Here is a 14,984-nt window from a genome sequence, read left to right as displayed (position 1 = left end):
AATTCAGTAAAAACCATTTACATGTTTTAAATATAATTGTGACCAAATCTGGAAAATGTTTATAAATATAACCTTTTGAAATTATAATAGGAATATGACATAACATCTGAACATATTCTTGGAAGCTCATTCAACGCATCAGAAAACTTTGTTTATATTTGAATAAAATCCTTTCAATGAGATAGCTTGACATTTTGAGGTGGAGGTCTAAATTCAAGTTTCTGCTCTTTACTTTCCACTTTTTGTATAAAAAAAAAAAAAATGTTCCGCCATGTCACTTGTTACATGATAGGAAACAAAAAACTCAAATGAAACCAATTTTTATTTTTAAAAAAAAGGCAGAAAATTGTACGTTTCAGCTGTTAAGTCATGTTAAAAGAATGTATCTGTAATTCTGATATCTATACCACTCTCACATCAATCTTGCATCTGAAGTATTATTTCTTTAACCACAACAAACTTCAATTATCAAAAATGGCTATTTATGTTTATAGCATTGTTAATTGTTCCGTTACAGAATATAAAGAGATGTAAATATCCTGTTAAGTGATAGATCCTCTTTAAATGCTTTTGTTAGTTATACAAATTCTCCAGCACAGAGATTGAAAGTATTTATTGAACAAATGGACATTAAACAATGTATAAACAGTAGACAGATAAAGGATGTTTGCTCCAGAAATGCTCTTGTTCAGAGTTTTATAACTTGACTGTATTTGACTGATATTTCCAAACAGGCTTTAACGATGAACTCATTTGTAAAAGTGTGAGGTATTCTTAGCTCGTCTGAACGTCTGCAACAGATTTCCAAAAAAACAAACTATTTTCACATATTTTCATAATTCTTTTAAAAACAAGTTATAATATAGCACATAGAGTCTTGGTACAGTACATGTTTGATTATTATTATTATTAAAAAGGAAAAAGACAACCAAAATTAACAGAAATTAGAAAAATAAAAGGTAATTAACATTGCAATAAATTTGTTCTCTGGAGCCCCAAATTTACACATAAAAAATCTATAAACTCCAAGACCAGTTGGGCCAACTGATATATAAAGATGTCAGAGAGAGTAGTATTGTTTCAAACAAAAGAAGTTTGCTCCATCTGCAACCAAGTGAACAACATTAAATAACATTAAATAAGCAAGAGGGGATCCACTGTATACAGCAAGGTTTGCACAATTATACACACTTGTGTCCAGCTACAACAACAAAACTTTTATTTCATGGAAACTATCTCCACTAGTTGTGTTTCTAACAAATATTACATACAGCTGTGGGGGGCTTTGTACAGAGAGAGATATGTTTAATATTGGGAAATACTATCAATCCTGTCATCTATACGGTTACTAAAGGAAAAATCTGTTTGTTTTTTTTTGTTTTCATAGTTATATCTGAAATTTTTTTTTGTTTATCATTTCAAAACCAATTTTCTGAATGCAGCATTGAACAAAACCGTTCAAATAATGGCAGAAGTTTTGAAAGGGATATTCGCATTGTAGTGCGCAGTAAAAACTATGTCAATATATTATATTTACTCCTTAACATCTAAGATAACATGCACTATAGACATCAAAAAATTTCCGCAAAGTGGTGTAATTACAGCACTATGGTTAGCACCTTTGATAACTCACTTAGCACCATGCATTAGAGAGAGGATGAGACAGAAGATTCTGATTCCTGGACCCACTCTCTTCTCTCCTGTGGCTCAGATCTCCTTGAAGGAATGCTGTACCTGTAGTTGTACTGTTACCAAAACTGGTCGAGAACAAGAGACTCCAGGTCCCGTTTAGCACAGAGTAAATAAAACCCTCCTATCTCTTTGAATTGGTCAAGAGCAAAAGAATAGCCTGATTTTATTCTCCCCTAGTTTGAGAGAAATTAATCAAAGCTCTCAGAACTAGAGATCTCTTTTTACCCCTGATCTGCAGATGCTCTTCCTAATCACCAGTGGTACCCAGTTCTGTAATATTTCAAAAATAAGTATAGTAATGAGTATTTTACAATTTGATGGTCCTTGTGGCATGTGTGCATCAGTTGTAGCTTCAGATGCACTGACAGGTGACCGACAGTTTTTCCCAGTTTTTTCGCCACATCATGAAACTGAATGCCACGGTACCCTAGCTAATATAGATGTTTGCTTTTATTTTTATTTTTGAGCCAGCCTCTGAATAAACCAAGGCAAGACCACAAGGAGATGAGCGCAAAAAAAAAAAAACAGGAATAAAAACCTAACCCCTCTGAAAAATCCTTCCTCATAAGTTTAACATATCCAATCATCTTCTCATTTTCTATTGCACTTTAATTTCTTTACATAAGATATACATGTATAAAAGTAAATAATTATAATAATAATAATAATAGGTATATATGTTTATGTACATTTAACTGATCCCAATTACTTTATCTCCTTATTGTTTAACAGAATTGAGTTCCCGGTACTCCCATACAAATAGAACACACAGTATACAGACTGTATACAGTTAGAAAAATAAGTTACTATAAAGTCTGCTGATTGGTCTCCCTTCACTCAGAAATGTTCCAGAGAGATTTTGTGGCAAAGAGCCTTTGTTTTTCTCCAGGCGGGCCGCACGTGGAGATCCTTCTTGAAGAGCTTAACGAAGCGTTTGCCATATGGAGAAGCTATTAGTGCAAGAACTCCCCTGCTCCTCCAGAGCTCTTCTTTTCTCCCCCTTCCTCCCCCCCAAGCTTCCTGTTGTGTCTCCCTCTGTGTCTGCAGTCCAATGGGAGTTTGGCGAAGGGAGTCTTGTACTCGCTTGTTTTTGCCATGGATTGGAGGAGGCTGCTCTGATCCCCACGCCTGCACGAGGGTGTCACCTGTTGGGGGTGATGATCCATCCTTCCTCTGTGATCACATGAGTTACACTGCAGCCATCACAGGAAGCATACAGGACCTACTTCTAGGTGGTAATGTGAGCCGGGGGAGGTGTCGGGGAGGTTGTAGATGTCGACCACAGGGAGCAGGGTGGGGTCCAGGGAGTGGAACACAAAATGGGCCTGGTGCCAGTGGCCATCTTTTACCTGAAACCAACATACAAAAACATGGTATTTACTGTCAAGAAAAGGGAAAATATATCACATTAGTTTCTCTGCACTGGCTCCCTATGAGATGTAGCATAGAAGTAAAAATCCCCCTTCTTATCTACAAAGCCACTTAGTGGTCACTAACCATCACAGCTATACTCTATGTTATCAAATACCCCTCTAGGACTTTATACTGTACTTGCAGGATAATGAAAAATGAGGATTCATGGTTTTTACAGGGAGCAAAGAGAGATGATAATCATGTTGGTCCTACCCAGCAGGAGTCTTCGAGGACTTCTGGCTCAAGCTCTCCTCCCACCTCAAACTCCTCCCCACTCCAGGACTTAAATCTCACAGACTGGGAACCCGGCTGACCATCAGGTGACCTCCACACTGAGACGTTCAGGCAGTGGATGATGATGTGCTGCACTGCTTCAGAGCTCAGCAGGTGTAGGAAGTTCATCTGGACACGGCCAACGCTGACAGTTGGCTGCACGAATGGACAGAACGGGTGTCACTTAATTAGTTTGGCTTGCACTAATGTGTCATATTTACCACATTTGCATTTGATAATCTTTTAAAGACTTTTATATTGTCTCTGTTTCTTTTAACATGTTTCTAATACCTTGGATGCTGTTATTGGTTTAAGGCAGGTCTGTCCACCTCCAGTAAAGTTGCAGGAGACTTCGATCTTATCTGACGAGCAGCCCAGGTTTGGGTCGATCCAATAAGTGCCTGACATTATAAAAACACAGATTAGAATATTTGTCTTTGGAAACATCAGATTTCTCTCAGTCTCTGTCCTAAAAACAGTACACACCATCGTTAAGCCTCTGTTCACAGCTGTGTAGGTCCCTGCAGATGCGGGCGGGGTTGTCTCGAGTGCCCAGGGGGTTCTTGAGGCTCTGGATCAGGTTACTGAGGTAGTGGAGGGTCTTAAAGATCTCTGCGCCTTGGTCCAGCATAGGCAGGTCCATCACTGGCTTATTCTGGAGGAGAGAGGAAAAGAAGGAGCCTGCAGAGTCTGGAACAGATAGAACATTTAACAATGCAGAGAAATGTTGACATCAAACACCACTGACCTCAGTCCTGTGCAGGGTGCGTGAATCCGCGTACAAAACACCATCTTCTTTCTGCAACAAAACAGCAAAATCATATCATACTGAATCACTGCCAGTGAATCTTTCTGGCCATCTAAACAAATTATATTCATTTTTATATATTGGTAATTGCTTCTGATATTTTATTGTATTTAAGTACTTGTTTTTTTTTCTTTTGCACCAATACACCAAGACAAATTCCTTGTATATGTAAATGTATTTGGCAATAAAAACTGATTGTGATTCTGATTATATTTCAACTACACGAGGTTCATTTTATGCAATTTAATAAGTGCAAAAAAAAAAGACTTACGAATGATAGAGGGACAGCTGGGGGACCCTATGAGGAAAAACATATTCAGTGAAAAAAAAATTCCACCTCAATTCTATAATGTTTGAACAAAACGTGATATAAAGAGTCTATATATATCTCATTGAAAAAGCTTACAGGAAGTCCAGGAGGTCCACGTGGTCCAGGGTTTCCCTGATAAAATGACAAATAGAAATGTTTGATGAGTTTATATGTTGTCTATTTGGAGTTCATAGTAAAATAAAAATAACTTGTGATATCAGAAAATTAAGGCACACTATGAAAACATACCCTTGGACCTTGCAATCCCTGTTTAGACAAAGAAAAGACAGAGAAACATTTAGTTACTTTTCACACAAGAGACAAATTAAAAAAGGAAATATTTGAAAGAAATCATGGACAAAGAGGTCAGGAAAACTTACAATTTCTCCACGGTTCCCCTTCTCCCCTCGAGGACCCTGTGAGGAAACACACAGTCGGCGGTTTGTAGAATAACAGCAGAGAGAAATAGTACACACTTATTTGAATCTAACGAATACTCACTGCGCTGCCATTGGGGCCAATAATTCCGATGGGGCCAGCAACTCCTCCTCTGCCCTGATGTAGAGAAAAGGGTGAAAATAAGTTTCTAATTTAAGGCTTGGTGTGTTTCCTCAGTGTGACCTGGATCATGTGATTGCTTACCATTGATCCCATTGGCCCCTTTGGTCCTCGAATACCCTTTGGCCCAAAGTCTCCTGGAGGCCCCTGGAAACAGCAGATTTAAATATTTATAACATAAAATATCTGACAATAGAACACTGACTTCCAAAGACTATAATCATATCTATGACAGTGTTTCAGCTGTGCATTGCACTTTTACAGTTGTGTTTTGTTCAGAGCATGTGCTGCTATGTGGTTGTTAACATACCCTCGGTCCAAAAACTCCCAGAATCCCCGGAAATCCTGGTTCCCCTGTATCACCCTGAGCAATAAAAAAAAGGCACCAATCAAAAACACACACTCTCCAAAAAGAGTCGTCACATCTTAACATTGTGTAACTCAAGGTCTTGGAGAGTCACTGGATGTGTCTCTGTGGGAGACACTCACAGGTTGTCCTTTAGGCCCTTGGTCTCCCTGTGGCCCTGGTAGTCCCATTCCACCTCTGAAGCCTCTCTTCCCCGGAGGTCCGCTCTGACCTCGAAGACCCCGATCCCCCTGGTTGGATGAATAAATGATCAAATGACTGTCGACTTCTCATGGGAAGTCAGATTATTATTTCTGTAGTAATGTGATACTTTCGGCCATCGCACCATGAGATACACACATGACAAAATGATTTCTTGCTTGCTTACTTTGTGACAACGTTAACCTGCACAGCATTCTACATCTGTCTTTTACCTTTGGTCCAATGCTCCCCTGATCTCCTGGGAGTCCTGGAACACCAGTTTTACCTCGGGAGCCAGATTTACCAGGAGAACCAAACTCCCCATCATCACCATGTTCTCCCTAAAAACACATTATGAAAACAAAACCGATCTCAGCTGGAAACGTGGCTCTTCATCTGTTGATAAATCACCAATCAGCCGACTCATCATTTAAATCCGAGGGAAAACATTTACATGGCAGCTTGCCATTCACTTCCTTGTTCCATTGTTTAAAGCCGCTGTTGGCTTGGATGGCATTGCTGATAACATTCATGGTTTCAAAAAAAGCATAATACATTTGGAGCCTAATGGCTTTTTTCCCTTTAGCAGCACCCACAGAAGACGGCTGTTATTTAAAACACAGTAAAACATCAATAAGAGTTGTCTTTCTTTGTCTCACCGGCATGCCTTTACTGCCGTCCTTTCCGGGGACTCCGTCCTGTCCAGGTACACCCTCCTGTCCCTCTCTGCCCACCACACCTCTGGGACCAAGAGGACCACCCACACCCTGAGGAGCAGAGAGGACTTGTTAGACATCGATACTACTGATGGCTTCATTTTATCAGTCTTTACTTTAATTTATTAGAAACATCACTTTCCTTCTGCCTTGGTTAGTTTATCGATGCCTTTGTTTATTGAAAATGTCAATGTATTGTAGTTATAAGTACTCCTTTGTGAAAAGCTCAAAGTGATGCATGGAGACTCCTTGACTTACCTCTGTTCCTCGGCTTCCTTTTTGCCCTGACAGACCCTTTTTGCCTTTTTGACCCTTTAGAAACGGAGAAAAGGATTATTAAAGAATAAAATGACCTTCTATCTACTGATTATTGTCCGTCACTCCTGGTGACCGACACTAACATTTAATATGCTACTAGCAAACAGCAGCGAGCTATTTTTCTGTTTCTAACTGCTGTAATATTACTGTATTAATATGCAGCCAAATAAGCTCTTCAATGTTTCAGTTATATCTAATGTTACCATCTCTGACTTCTGCCTGTGTCCAGCTTCTGTGATTGTTGACATTTTAAAAATTAAGGCAGCGACATTCACCCTGCTATTAAGTTTACACCACATAAACACGTACATCCTGTACTTCCAGCTCGGAGGAGAGTTTAGACTTCATCTAATGCCATTCAGACAAAAGGTGGGACTGTATCTGATTTCCAAGTAATCAGAAATGCATGCAGAGGAAGATTCCTCCTCTCCCACACGTAGGAAAAGCAAAAAATTGTTTTATGTTTTCACTTCCTTACTTGATCTCCTTTGGCTCCTTTGGGTCCTTGTTGCCCTCGAGGCCCAGGCTGTCCCTGAAATGTGTGGTTTGGTTAATAAAACCATATAAAGGCACCGTGTGTGAGGAAGCCTGCAGGTTGTTTGTGCAGGCTTAATGACAGCATTGTGTATGGAAATGACTTTTTCACACTCACAGGCTGTCCAGGAGCTCCAGACCTGCCTCTCTCTCCATCCACGCCAACTTGACCCTGAAACAGAATCAGACGACGTAAATATCAACAACGCAGATACTCAAACAACCATTTCCAATCAGTGACGGTACATACTTTATATCCTGGATCTCCTGGTTCCCCTCTCTCTCCTCTGTCACCAGTAGGACCCTAATATAGCAAGGACATTTGTAATTAGCTTCTTTTTTTTATTTATTGCATTCTTTACCAAGATAAACAGTAAAAGAAGGGAGAAAGTAAGTCAGGTGTGACTTACTATGTCACCTGGAGGACCAGGAGGACCCTCTACTTTGCCATCGTCTCCTTGCTCACCCTGCAAAACAAAACAAAAAAAAACAAAAATGTCATTTTCTAAAATCAAAACATTGATTGTCAGCTCCAACAGCTGTTTCCAAACACTCTGTCTGGCTCTTAAAATGCTTCCAAGGTGTAAAATGTTGGCGGGATGTTTACTCTGTGTGTACATTTTTTAGATTAAAGATGGCTGTTTATAATGTGACACAACAAGAATCCGATAACCTCCCTGTGTGTGTGTCTGTGTGTGTGTGTCTGTGAAATCACTTCCTCCTGTCTTTGTTCGGATCAAAGCCATGATATATTAACGATGAGTTGTTTTGATGAAGGTGTCAAATTATGGCTGATCAGTACAAGCTGCTTAAAAAGAAAGAGGTGCACTGTGGGAGGCTTTTTATTTCCACGACTTAGAAGAAAACATTTATTCCCATTGGCCACTTTAAGGTGTTTTGTTGCTAGTCCATCTGGTGCGAGGATGGAATGGGAAAAGTAGCAGGAAATGAAGAGGAAAATAAGAGATTGGTGTTACATGTGAAGTAAACGAGGTGTACCTTTTCACCTTTTGGTCCGGGAGAACCCATTGGGCCCTGTGTTCCCTGATGGCCCTGCGAAGAAAGACACAGGAGGTAACATCAAGTGAAATCACCATAGGAGTATTTAACATTTAAAGTTTCTGTAAGCAAAATTTTATTATTATTATCATTTGGTTAATAACACATTTGATCACTGCATTTCACCATCAATATCAAACTGAAACGACGTGCCATGTCTGAATCGAACAACCAATCAAGGTTAGCTTGCATGTAGCTCGCCAAGCCAACCAAAGTGATTCTGTACAAACTTGCTTCATCCATTTTCAAAGTGACTTGTGTCTGCAGCTCTCTCTCTCTTTGTTAAAGAGGGGCTACTTTTGAACTTTTTGGGTGATGTGTCATCTGCGCTCCAACTCCAACATATCTACCCAAGTGGAGCAGACAACGGTTCACATGCATTTTTGGAGCCTCGTTGGTAGGAGGAGCTTAGCAGAGCGGTATGAGGTCGCAGAGGGAGAGTCAGAAGTGTTTTTGTTTTTTTCCCCCCCCCGAGTGTTCATGGTACTTTCTGCCATTTAAAATGTCCATCCATATGCATATTATTTGTAATGCTTAAATCATCTTACCTCATAACCTCCAAGACCAGTTTCCCCTTGTTGACCCATCCTCCCAGGAGCTCCCTGGAGACAAAGTGAGAAATGTAGTCACACTCGCTGTAATTTAGATCATTAGATGGTAATGAAACTGCTAGTGATATACAAACTGATAATAGAATAGAATTATGTTCCACTCTACCACGTGTCCAATGGTTCCTCTGGACCCCTTCTGCCCAAAAAAACCTGGTGGTCCGATCTTTCCCACAGTGCCAGTCTCCCCGAGGTGACCTTGATGACCTTTTGCACCCTGAACAAAAACAATGTTGAGGTTATAGAAAAAGAAAAAACCCACAGAGCATTTCTATGGCATGGCTTAAAGATCATTTGATGTTGATACCTTCGGGCCTTGTTTTCCTCTTTCACCAAATTTTCCAGGTTTCCCTTCTGGACCCTTTAGAGAAAGAACAAAAAAATGAAGAAACGGTTGAAGAATGGAATGTCGGCTTTTTAAATTAATTGAATTTGATCAAAAACACAGACAACTTACTCTGACGCCGTTGAGTCCAGGACTTCCAGGCGGGCCCTCCTTTCCCTTTAGCCCAGTTTCTCCTTTTTCTCCTTGGTCGCCCTCCTGGCCCATGTCGCCTTTGTCACCCTGAGCACAAGAACACGAAACAAGAGGATATGTAAGATTCTCCATATAAGGCAATTTTAAACTTCTGATTTAGATTATTAGTTTAGTGTATGACTGAGATTTGGAGACGATGTCAAAGAAATTTAAGAAAGTCAATAATGTCACCTTGGCTCCATCGGGACCAGCAGAACCAGCTTCTCCTTCGAGGCCTGGCTCTCCCTGTTGTCACACAAACACACACGCCATGTTAAATGACATGTAAAGCTTCACCTGCGAGAAAGGCTAAATACAGTATTTGAAGATTTATTATTATTATTTATTTTTGGGTTTTTGGGATTATGCCTTAGCTTCAGAGCTAAGACAGCGGATAGATTCAGAAACGGGAGAAAGAAGCCACAGGTGGAACCAGTTCCCGGGCCGTCTGCTCTCGACGACCACAGCTTGCGTACATGGAGCGTGCTCAGAAACCGTTAGACGGTTTGAAATAGTTTAAAGGAAAAACATACCCGTGGTCCTATCAGTCCCTGCTCTCCGATGTTCCCGTCAGCTCCAATGGCTCCCTGATAGACACAGACACATAAACATGAGCATTCACAGCACAGACTAAATCAATGCAGGCTGATCAATTGAAGGTTGCACAAGTTTAAATGAAAGATCTCACCTTCTCTCCTGGCTCGCCTGGCAGTCCTGGTTCCCCCACCTTGCCTGGAGGACCCTGGATTTATACAAAGCAAATTAAAGGTTTTATTTGAGATATCATTAATTTTTTAAGGCGTTGACTCCAATAATTACTATATTTAAAAAAGGAGACATTTGTGATGTGTATTAATAAGTTTAAAATGGATTTAAAGAAGTTTGATAAACTGTGATAGAGTGAACACCAGATGTCACACATTAAGTCATTTAGTCTTCCCAGTATCCTTTGTGTGTGTGTTTGTTCGGTATGTGTATGTGTGTCGGTGTGTGTGTGTGGATTAACACCACGTGCCTGTGTGCGTACGACTGCATTCATTAACAAAATCTCTCACCTTTTGGCCGATTTCTCCCAACAGTCCCACCATCCCTGGTGGCCCAGGTGGTCCCTGCAGATGAAAACACAAATACGTAAGCAGTTCACAGAAGGAAATATGTGGCTTTGTTTTTCATTGTAGTAAACATCACCTAAATGAGTATCATGTGTACACTGTTTGGCTCTGAATGCCTGACTGTCACTAATTATGTGTTTAAAACACTGATACTTTGCCATGACATTTTCTTCATCTGATTCAGAGTGCGTACTGATTAATGTGTGCTCCTTGGTTGACTTGGATCTGCCTAAACAATAGCTTTAATATAACTGAATTCACCTGTGTGGACTTTAATTAGTATTGCTGTTTAAGAGAGAACAATAAAAGCACTGAGGAGCAGAGAGTATTTATTTTCAGTGTGTACAGCTATGCAGCATGAAAGAGAAGAAAATGAAGCATGATTAGGAGGGAAAGCGTGATTCTGCTCCTTGCAGCCACATGTCCGATGTGTCCTTGGGCAACACACTAAAGTTGCTCCTGCTGCTTAGGCAGTGAATACATGTGTATGAATGGGTTACTTCTGAAAGACACTTTATACAGAAAGCTCTGCGATCAGTGTGTGAATGGGTACGTGTGACATGTGGACGCGGTGCAAAAGCGCTTTGAGAAGTCAGAAGACTAGAAAAGTGCTCTACATGCTCAAGTCCATTTACCATTTAACAAAAATTATTTTTTTTGTTAAATGGCCTTTTACTGTTCTGTCTCTTTTAACACACATAAAACAAAGCCACATGAAGGACTGCAAACACTTTGCAGCCCAGGTTGTATCCATCATGGTAATAATCACATACATCTTCCCTACAAATTCAGCAATTTAACACCTCTATTCATAAGCTGTTCCTACTTTTAAAAAAAGCTAGACTATTTAATCCTTCAAACTGCGTGCTCACAGTTCACTCTCCTGCCACTACAGAACAGATGCATGAAGGATGACACAACTCCCTGGCTTCTAGGGAGGAAACATTTAATAGAAGTGAATATATTCTCTTATTAAACTCTAAAATGTGTCTCATAAACTTTCTCTAGGCTGTGATATTTTGGACCTGGGCAGAGAAGACTCGGGTGCCTTTAGATGCCAAAGACAAGCTTGTAAAACTTCCACGTATGGTTGTGAAAAATGAGGAAGAAAAGTCTGATGGGCTAATTTAGGAGTTCTGCAAAAGCGTCTATTTTTTTCTTCAGCAGAGAGACAGAAAAGAAGTAAGAGAGAAAACAAAACAAAGGATTTAGTTGGATAAAGTTGGACGGTCATACCGGCAAGCCTTGTATTCCCTTGTCCCCTGGTGGTCCTGAAGACCCTTGGATACCCTGGAAAAAGAAAGTTAAGTGAGTATAGAAAACAAGCATATGCCTAATCTTCATCTAACACCAACGAAAGATGTCAATCTTGAGCAGGCAGGATGTTAAATACACAGCAAATACAAATCTATGTTGTTCAAAATAGCATCTACAGCCTCTACAAACAGTTGCTTGTTGAACATAAAGCTTGCGGTAACAGCGTCGATCTGTACATCTAAGCCTCTTCATTAACTGTTTCTGAGAATGGGGAGAGTGAACTCACAGGAAAACCTTTAGGCCCAGTTTCTCCCGGCTCTCCGATCTTCCCCTGTAAGGACACAATAACAGGACGGCAGGAAAGACTTGATTAGTTAAAACAGTGTCCATGAAACGGGCAATCTTCGATGGAGTTCAGTATAGAAAAAGCAAACTCCTCGATGAAGGTTCCTCTTCTTCCTGGCTTATGAATAATAGCTGTGCATGCAGCTTCTTCGAAATGCATATTGTGGAGTTTGGTTACATGTACTGATGGTTTTATCTCCGTGTGTGGAATTAATTGAACTGAACTTTAAATGTTTCTGCAAAGTCCTACGTTTATGTTGCTTCTGTTAGCAGGATGATCATGATTATTCCCTCATCTTTATTTCCTGGCTTTAATGTAAAGCACTTGGAGTTCCCTTATAAAGAAATGTTAAAGACGTACGCTGCAACTTAATGTTTGCTGTTGATGTAATACCAATACATGTGAGTAACATCCGAACGCTGTAGATGAAAAGTTTAAGAAGAAAAGAAAAGAGGGGGTTATCACCAAGGAATGGCATCATTAACTGATCGAAAAGATATTTTAAAAAGCTTCAATTTTTTTTAATATGCAGGATTTTCAGGATTTCCCCTTTTTGTCATCCATCTTCCGTCCATGTGCCCAAAAGTGACTGTATGGATCCTTATATTATATCCATTACAGTTTCTCCAAACAAAGATCATTAGACTTTGTAGGGATACATGTGCAGAAACATTCATATTACACCACAAAGAGTTGCGTTCCGCTCTCATGCAGGCCCACGCTCAAGCTGTGAATCTGGCTCACAGTCAACCAGCAGAAACCTTCCCAGGTAAAGTGATCTCCTCCAAAGTACTATGTTGTGTCCGACTACTGGCTTCCTCACTGCTGGTATCATGTAGGTTCTTTAAATCATTCCAAGGCCTAATCCCTCCAGAGCAATATAAGCACCAAAAAAAAAAAAAAAAAAAGAAATACTAAAGGAAGAAGCGAGAAGGCAGAACAGTACCCCAGTGCTTTACCTGAGGTCCAGGGAAACCTAATTTTCCTGGAGGACCATCAAAGCCCTGCAGAGAGAGGGGAGGATGAAATATGGGAGCATGTTAAAAGTCGTCAAGAGATTTACAGCTTGGCATTTTTGGTGTCTGTTTCTGTTTCCCCTCTTTAGAATCGTTTATGTTAGCCGGGTGTCATTTTGACACCATGTCAGGCTATTTCCAGGTCATTACTCATGTGTTTGCACAGTTTGACTTTGTGATTAATTCAAACAAGAAAAAGAACTCCAACAGATACACACAATAAAGTCGGATTTCTTACCGCCTTGCCCTCTAACCCCATCTCTCCCGCTGGACCGTCAGGCCCGATCGCTCCCTGAAACACAAGACAGCTGTCACTTCACCAACAGAGGTCAGTGTAACACAGCCAGACAGCCCCGGCACACTGTACATAAACATCAATGTATAGTGAAAAAGATAACCCTGTGCGAGTGAAACAGTGCCTGGATTTCAAGTCAGATAAGGAAACAAGTTGTTTGTGCTAGTGTGTGTAGAAAGGACTTTAGTGTATTTGTTCATGGAATGATTGAAGACATAGTTACAGGTGTAACAAATGGCAGTGAGAGTTACATTTCTTTTTTAAAACAGGGCACATAGTCTGGGGTCCAATTTAAACACCTATACTGTCAGTCGGACTGTTTACATTACATGGATCAAACTGTCAAACATAATCAATCCACAGTGCTTCAAGGCCCCCCAGTCCATTAAGCAGTGATAACAAATGGGAGCCAGGCAGTGGACCAACACAAAGCATCTGCTCTGCACCTGCACAACGTTTCTCCTCCATACTGCGGAAGATGCTGGCTCAGTGACACAGCGAAGATCCCCGGTGGCTCATACTCTATGGGGTCGATCTGAGCTTACAGTGATTATCAATTATTTTCTCAGGGTCATTAATCAAAAAAGCAAAGAAAATATGACGCAGCCACACAGGAGTGCTTGATGACTGAGCACAGTGGGAGTTTAGCCGCCGCTAGCTGAAGTGCTATAAGCCTATTATACGTAGAGCTGGATAAGCAGCACTCATTAACATTCCTGTCTGGGGTACCTGCTACCCACTGCTTGCGTTTACATAGCTGGATTAGTTGATGTGTAGGGGAAACATTTCACTCAGATCACGCTTCAGAAAAACACACTCACACAACCATGATGATTCTTTAAAGGTTATTGATTACACCCGTATTTATATATATATATTTTTTGTATCAAACATGTTTAACCCGGTTGAACATAAAAAGAAACATGAAGAGCATGACCTCAGAACACTCAAAAATGACTCTTTTAATTGGCTAAATAAAAATAATTATCGCCAAATGCTGAGAGGGGATTTATATGCGCTTAAATATGGAAAACATTAGCAGAGAATTTGTAGGTCAGACGTCATGAGGAGTTATTTGATACAAAGCATGGTTAGTCAGACTGGTGATCACTCCCAGCTGATATCCACAAATTTGAGTCATCAAGTTCAAACAGGCTGCAACCAAAACGTAAACAAAGAGTTAACAAAGAGGCTAAAGTGGTCTTAGCGTCCGAGCTAGTTCGGATGCCAACATGCAGTCTAGTGCGGTTTTGTGTCTTGTCTCTGATTCCACAGTATTTCCATGTTAGAAAACAGACCAGTGCCAACGTTTCAGAGAGTCAGGCCAGATGTTACGTTGCTGTCAACATTGAGGCCTCACGCCAAGAAGCTAACAGCTAGAAGACAAATTGTGTTGAAACTAAGCAGAGTAAATGTTGTACTCAGCCTCATTTCTTGATTTGATAATTGAAATGATCTTATGAATGAACAAAATCTGTAATGTGAGTGGATTAGGCTTTCTAGAATCTTTGAAGTTACGATCAAAAACTTTATAAAAACTTCAATCTGTTTTTGTGGAGAAATAGCTTGTGGGATTGTGTGTGTGTGTGTGTGTGTGTGTGTGTG

At 40.3% G+C, this 14,984-nt stretch overlaps 1 protein-coding gene across 1 annotated transcript in view; it reads right to left on the bottom strand.

The window, feature by feature from the left end:
- Window positions 1-598: 598 nt before the first annotated feature.
- Window positions 599-14,984, bottom strand: part of col27a1a (collagen, type XXVII, alpha 1a) — a 65,500-nt gene continuing 51,114 nt past the window's right edge. Inside the window, exons 29-61 of the mRNA XM_079364444.1 lie at window positions 13,323-13,376; window positions 13,028-13,072; window positions 12,009-12,053; window positions 11,702-11,755; window positions 10,409-10,462; window positions 10,042-10,095; window positions 9,887-9,940; window positions 9,546-9,599; window positions 9,294-9,401; window positions 9,144-9,197; window positions 8,946-9,053; window positions 8,777-8,830; window positions 8,169-8,222; window positions 7,580-7,636; window positions 7,420-7,473; window positions 7,288-7,341; window positions 7,114-7,167; window positions 6,576-6,629; window positions 6,261-6,368; window positions 5,835-5,942; window positions 5,544-5,651; window positions 5,365-5,418; window positions 5,139-5,201; window positions 4,998-5,051; window positions 4,877-4,912; window positions 4,746-4,763; window positions 4,593-4,628; window positions 4,458-4,484; window positions 4,127-4,177; window positions 3,865-4,033; window positions 3,670-3,779; window positions 3,319-3,534; window positions 599-3,041 (exon numbers count right to left, since the gene is read on the bottom strand). Of these exons, the coding sequence (XP_079220570.1) occupies window positions 2,895-3,041; window positions 3,319-3,534; window positions 3,670-3,779; window positions 3,865-4,033; window positions 4,127-4,177; window positions 4,458-4,484; window positions 4,593-4,628; window positions 4,746-4,763; window positions 4,877-4,912; window positions 4,998-5,051; window positions 5,139-5,201; window positions 5,365-5,418; window positions 5,544-5,651; window positions 5,835-5,942; window positions 6,261-6,368; window positions 6,576-6,629; window positions 7,114-7,167; window positions 7,288-7,341; window positions 7,420-7,473; window positions 7,580-7,636; window positions 8,169-8,222; window positions 8,777-8,830; window positions 8,946-9,053; window positions 9,144-9,197; window positions 9,294-9,401; window positions 9,546-9,599; window positions 9,887-9,940; window positions 10,042-10,095; window positions 10,409-10,462; window positions 11,702-11,755; window positions 12,009-12,053; window positions 13,028-13,072; window positions 13,323-13,376 (2,370 nt within the window). The 3' untranslated portion in view covers window positions 599-2,894. The remainder of the gene's footprint in view (window positions 3,042-3,318; window positions 3,535-3,669; window positions 3,780-3,864; window positions 4,034-4,126; window positions 4,178-4,457; window positions 4,485-4,592; window positions 4,629-4,745; window positions 4,764-4,876; window positions 4,913-4,997; window positions 5,052-5,138; window positions 5,202-5,364; window positions 5,419-5,543; window positions 5,652-5,834; window positions 5,943-6,260; window positions 6,369-6,575; window positions 6,630-7,113; window positions 7,168-7,287; window positions 7,342-7,419; window positions 7,474-7,579; window positions 7,637-8,168; window positions 8,223-8,776; window positions 8,831-8,945; window positions 9,054-9,143; window positions 9,198-9,293; window positions 9,402-9,545; window positions 9,600-9,886; window positions 9,941-10,041; window positions 10,096-10,408; window positions 10,463-11,701; window positions 11,756-12,008; window positions 12,054-13,027; window positions 13,073-13,322; window positions 13,377-14,984) is intronic.

The sequence above is a fragment of the Symphodus melops genome (genome assembly GCF_947650265.1).
Source record: "Symphodus melops genome assembly, chromosome: 16".
Classification (NCBI taxonomy): domain Eukaryota; kingdom Metazoa; phylum Chordata; class Actinopteri; order Labriformes; family Labridae; genus Symphodus; species Symphodus melops.
The sequence above is the reverse complement of the archived record's forward strand: the minus strand, read 5'-3'. Positions and strand labels throughout refer to the sequence as shown.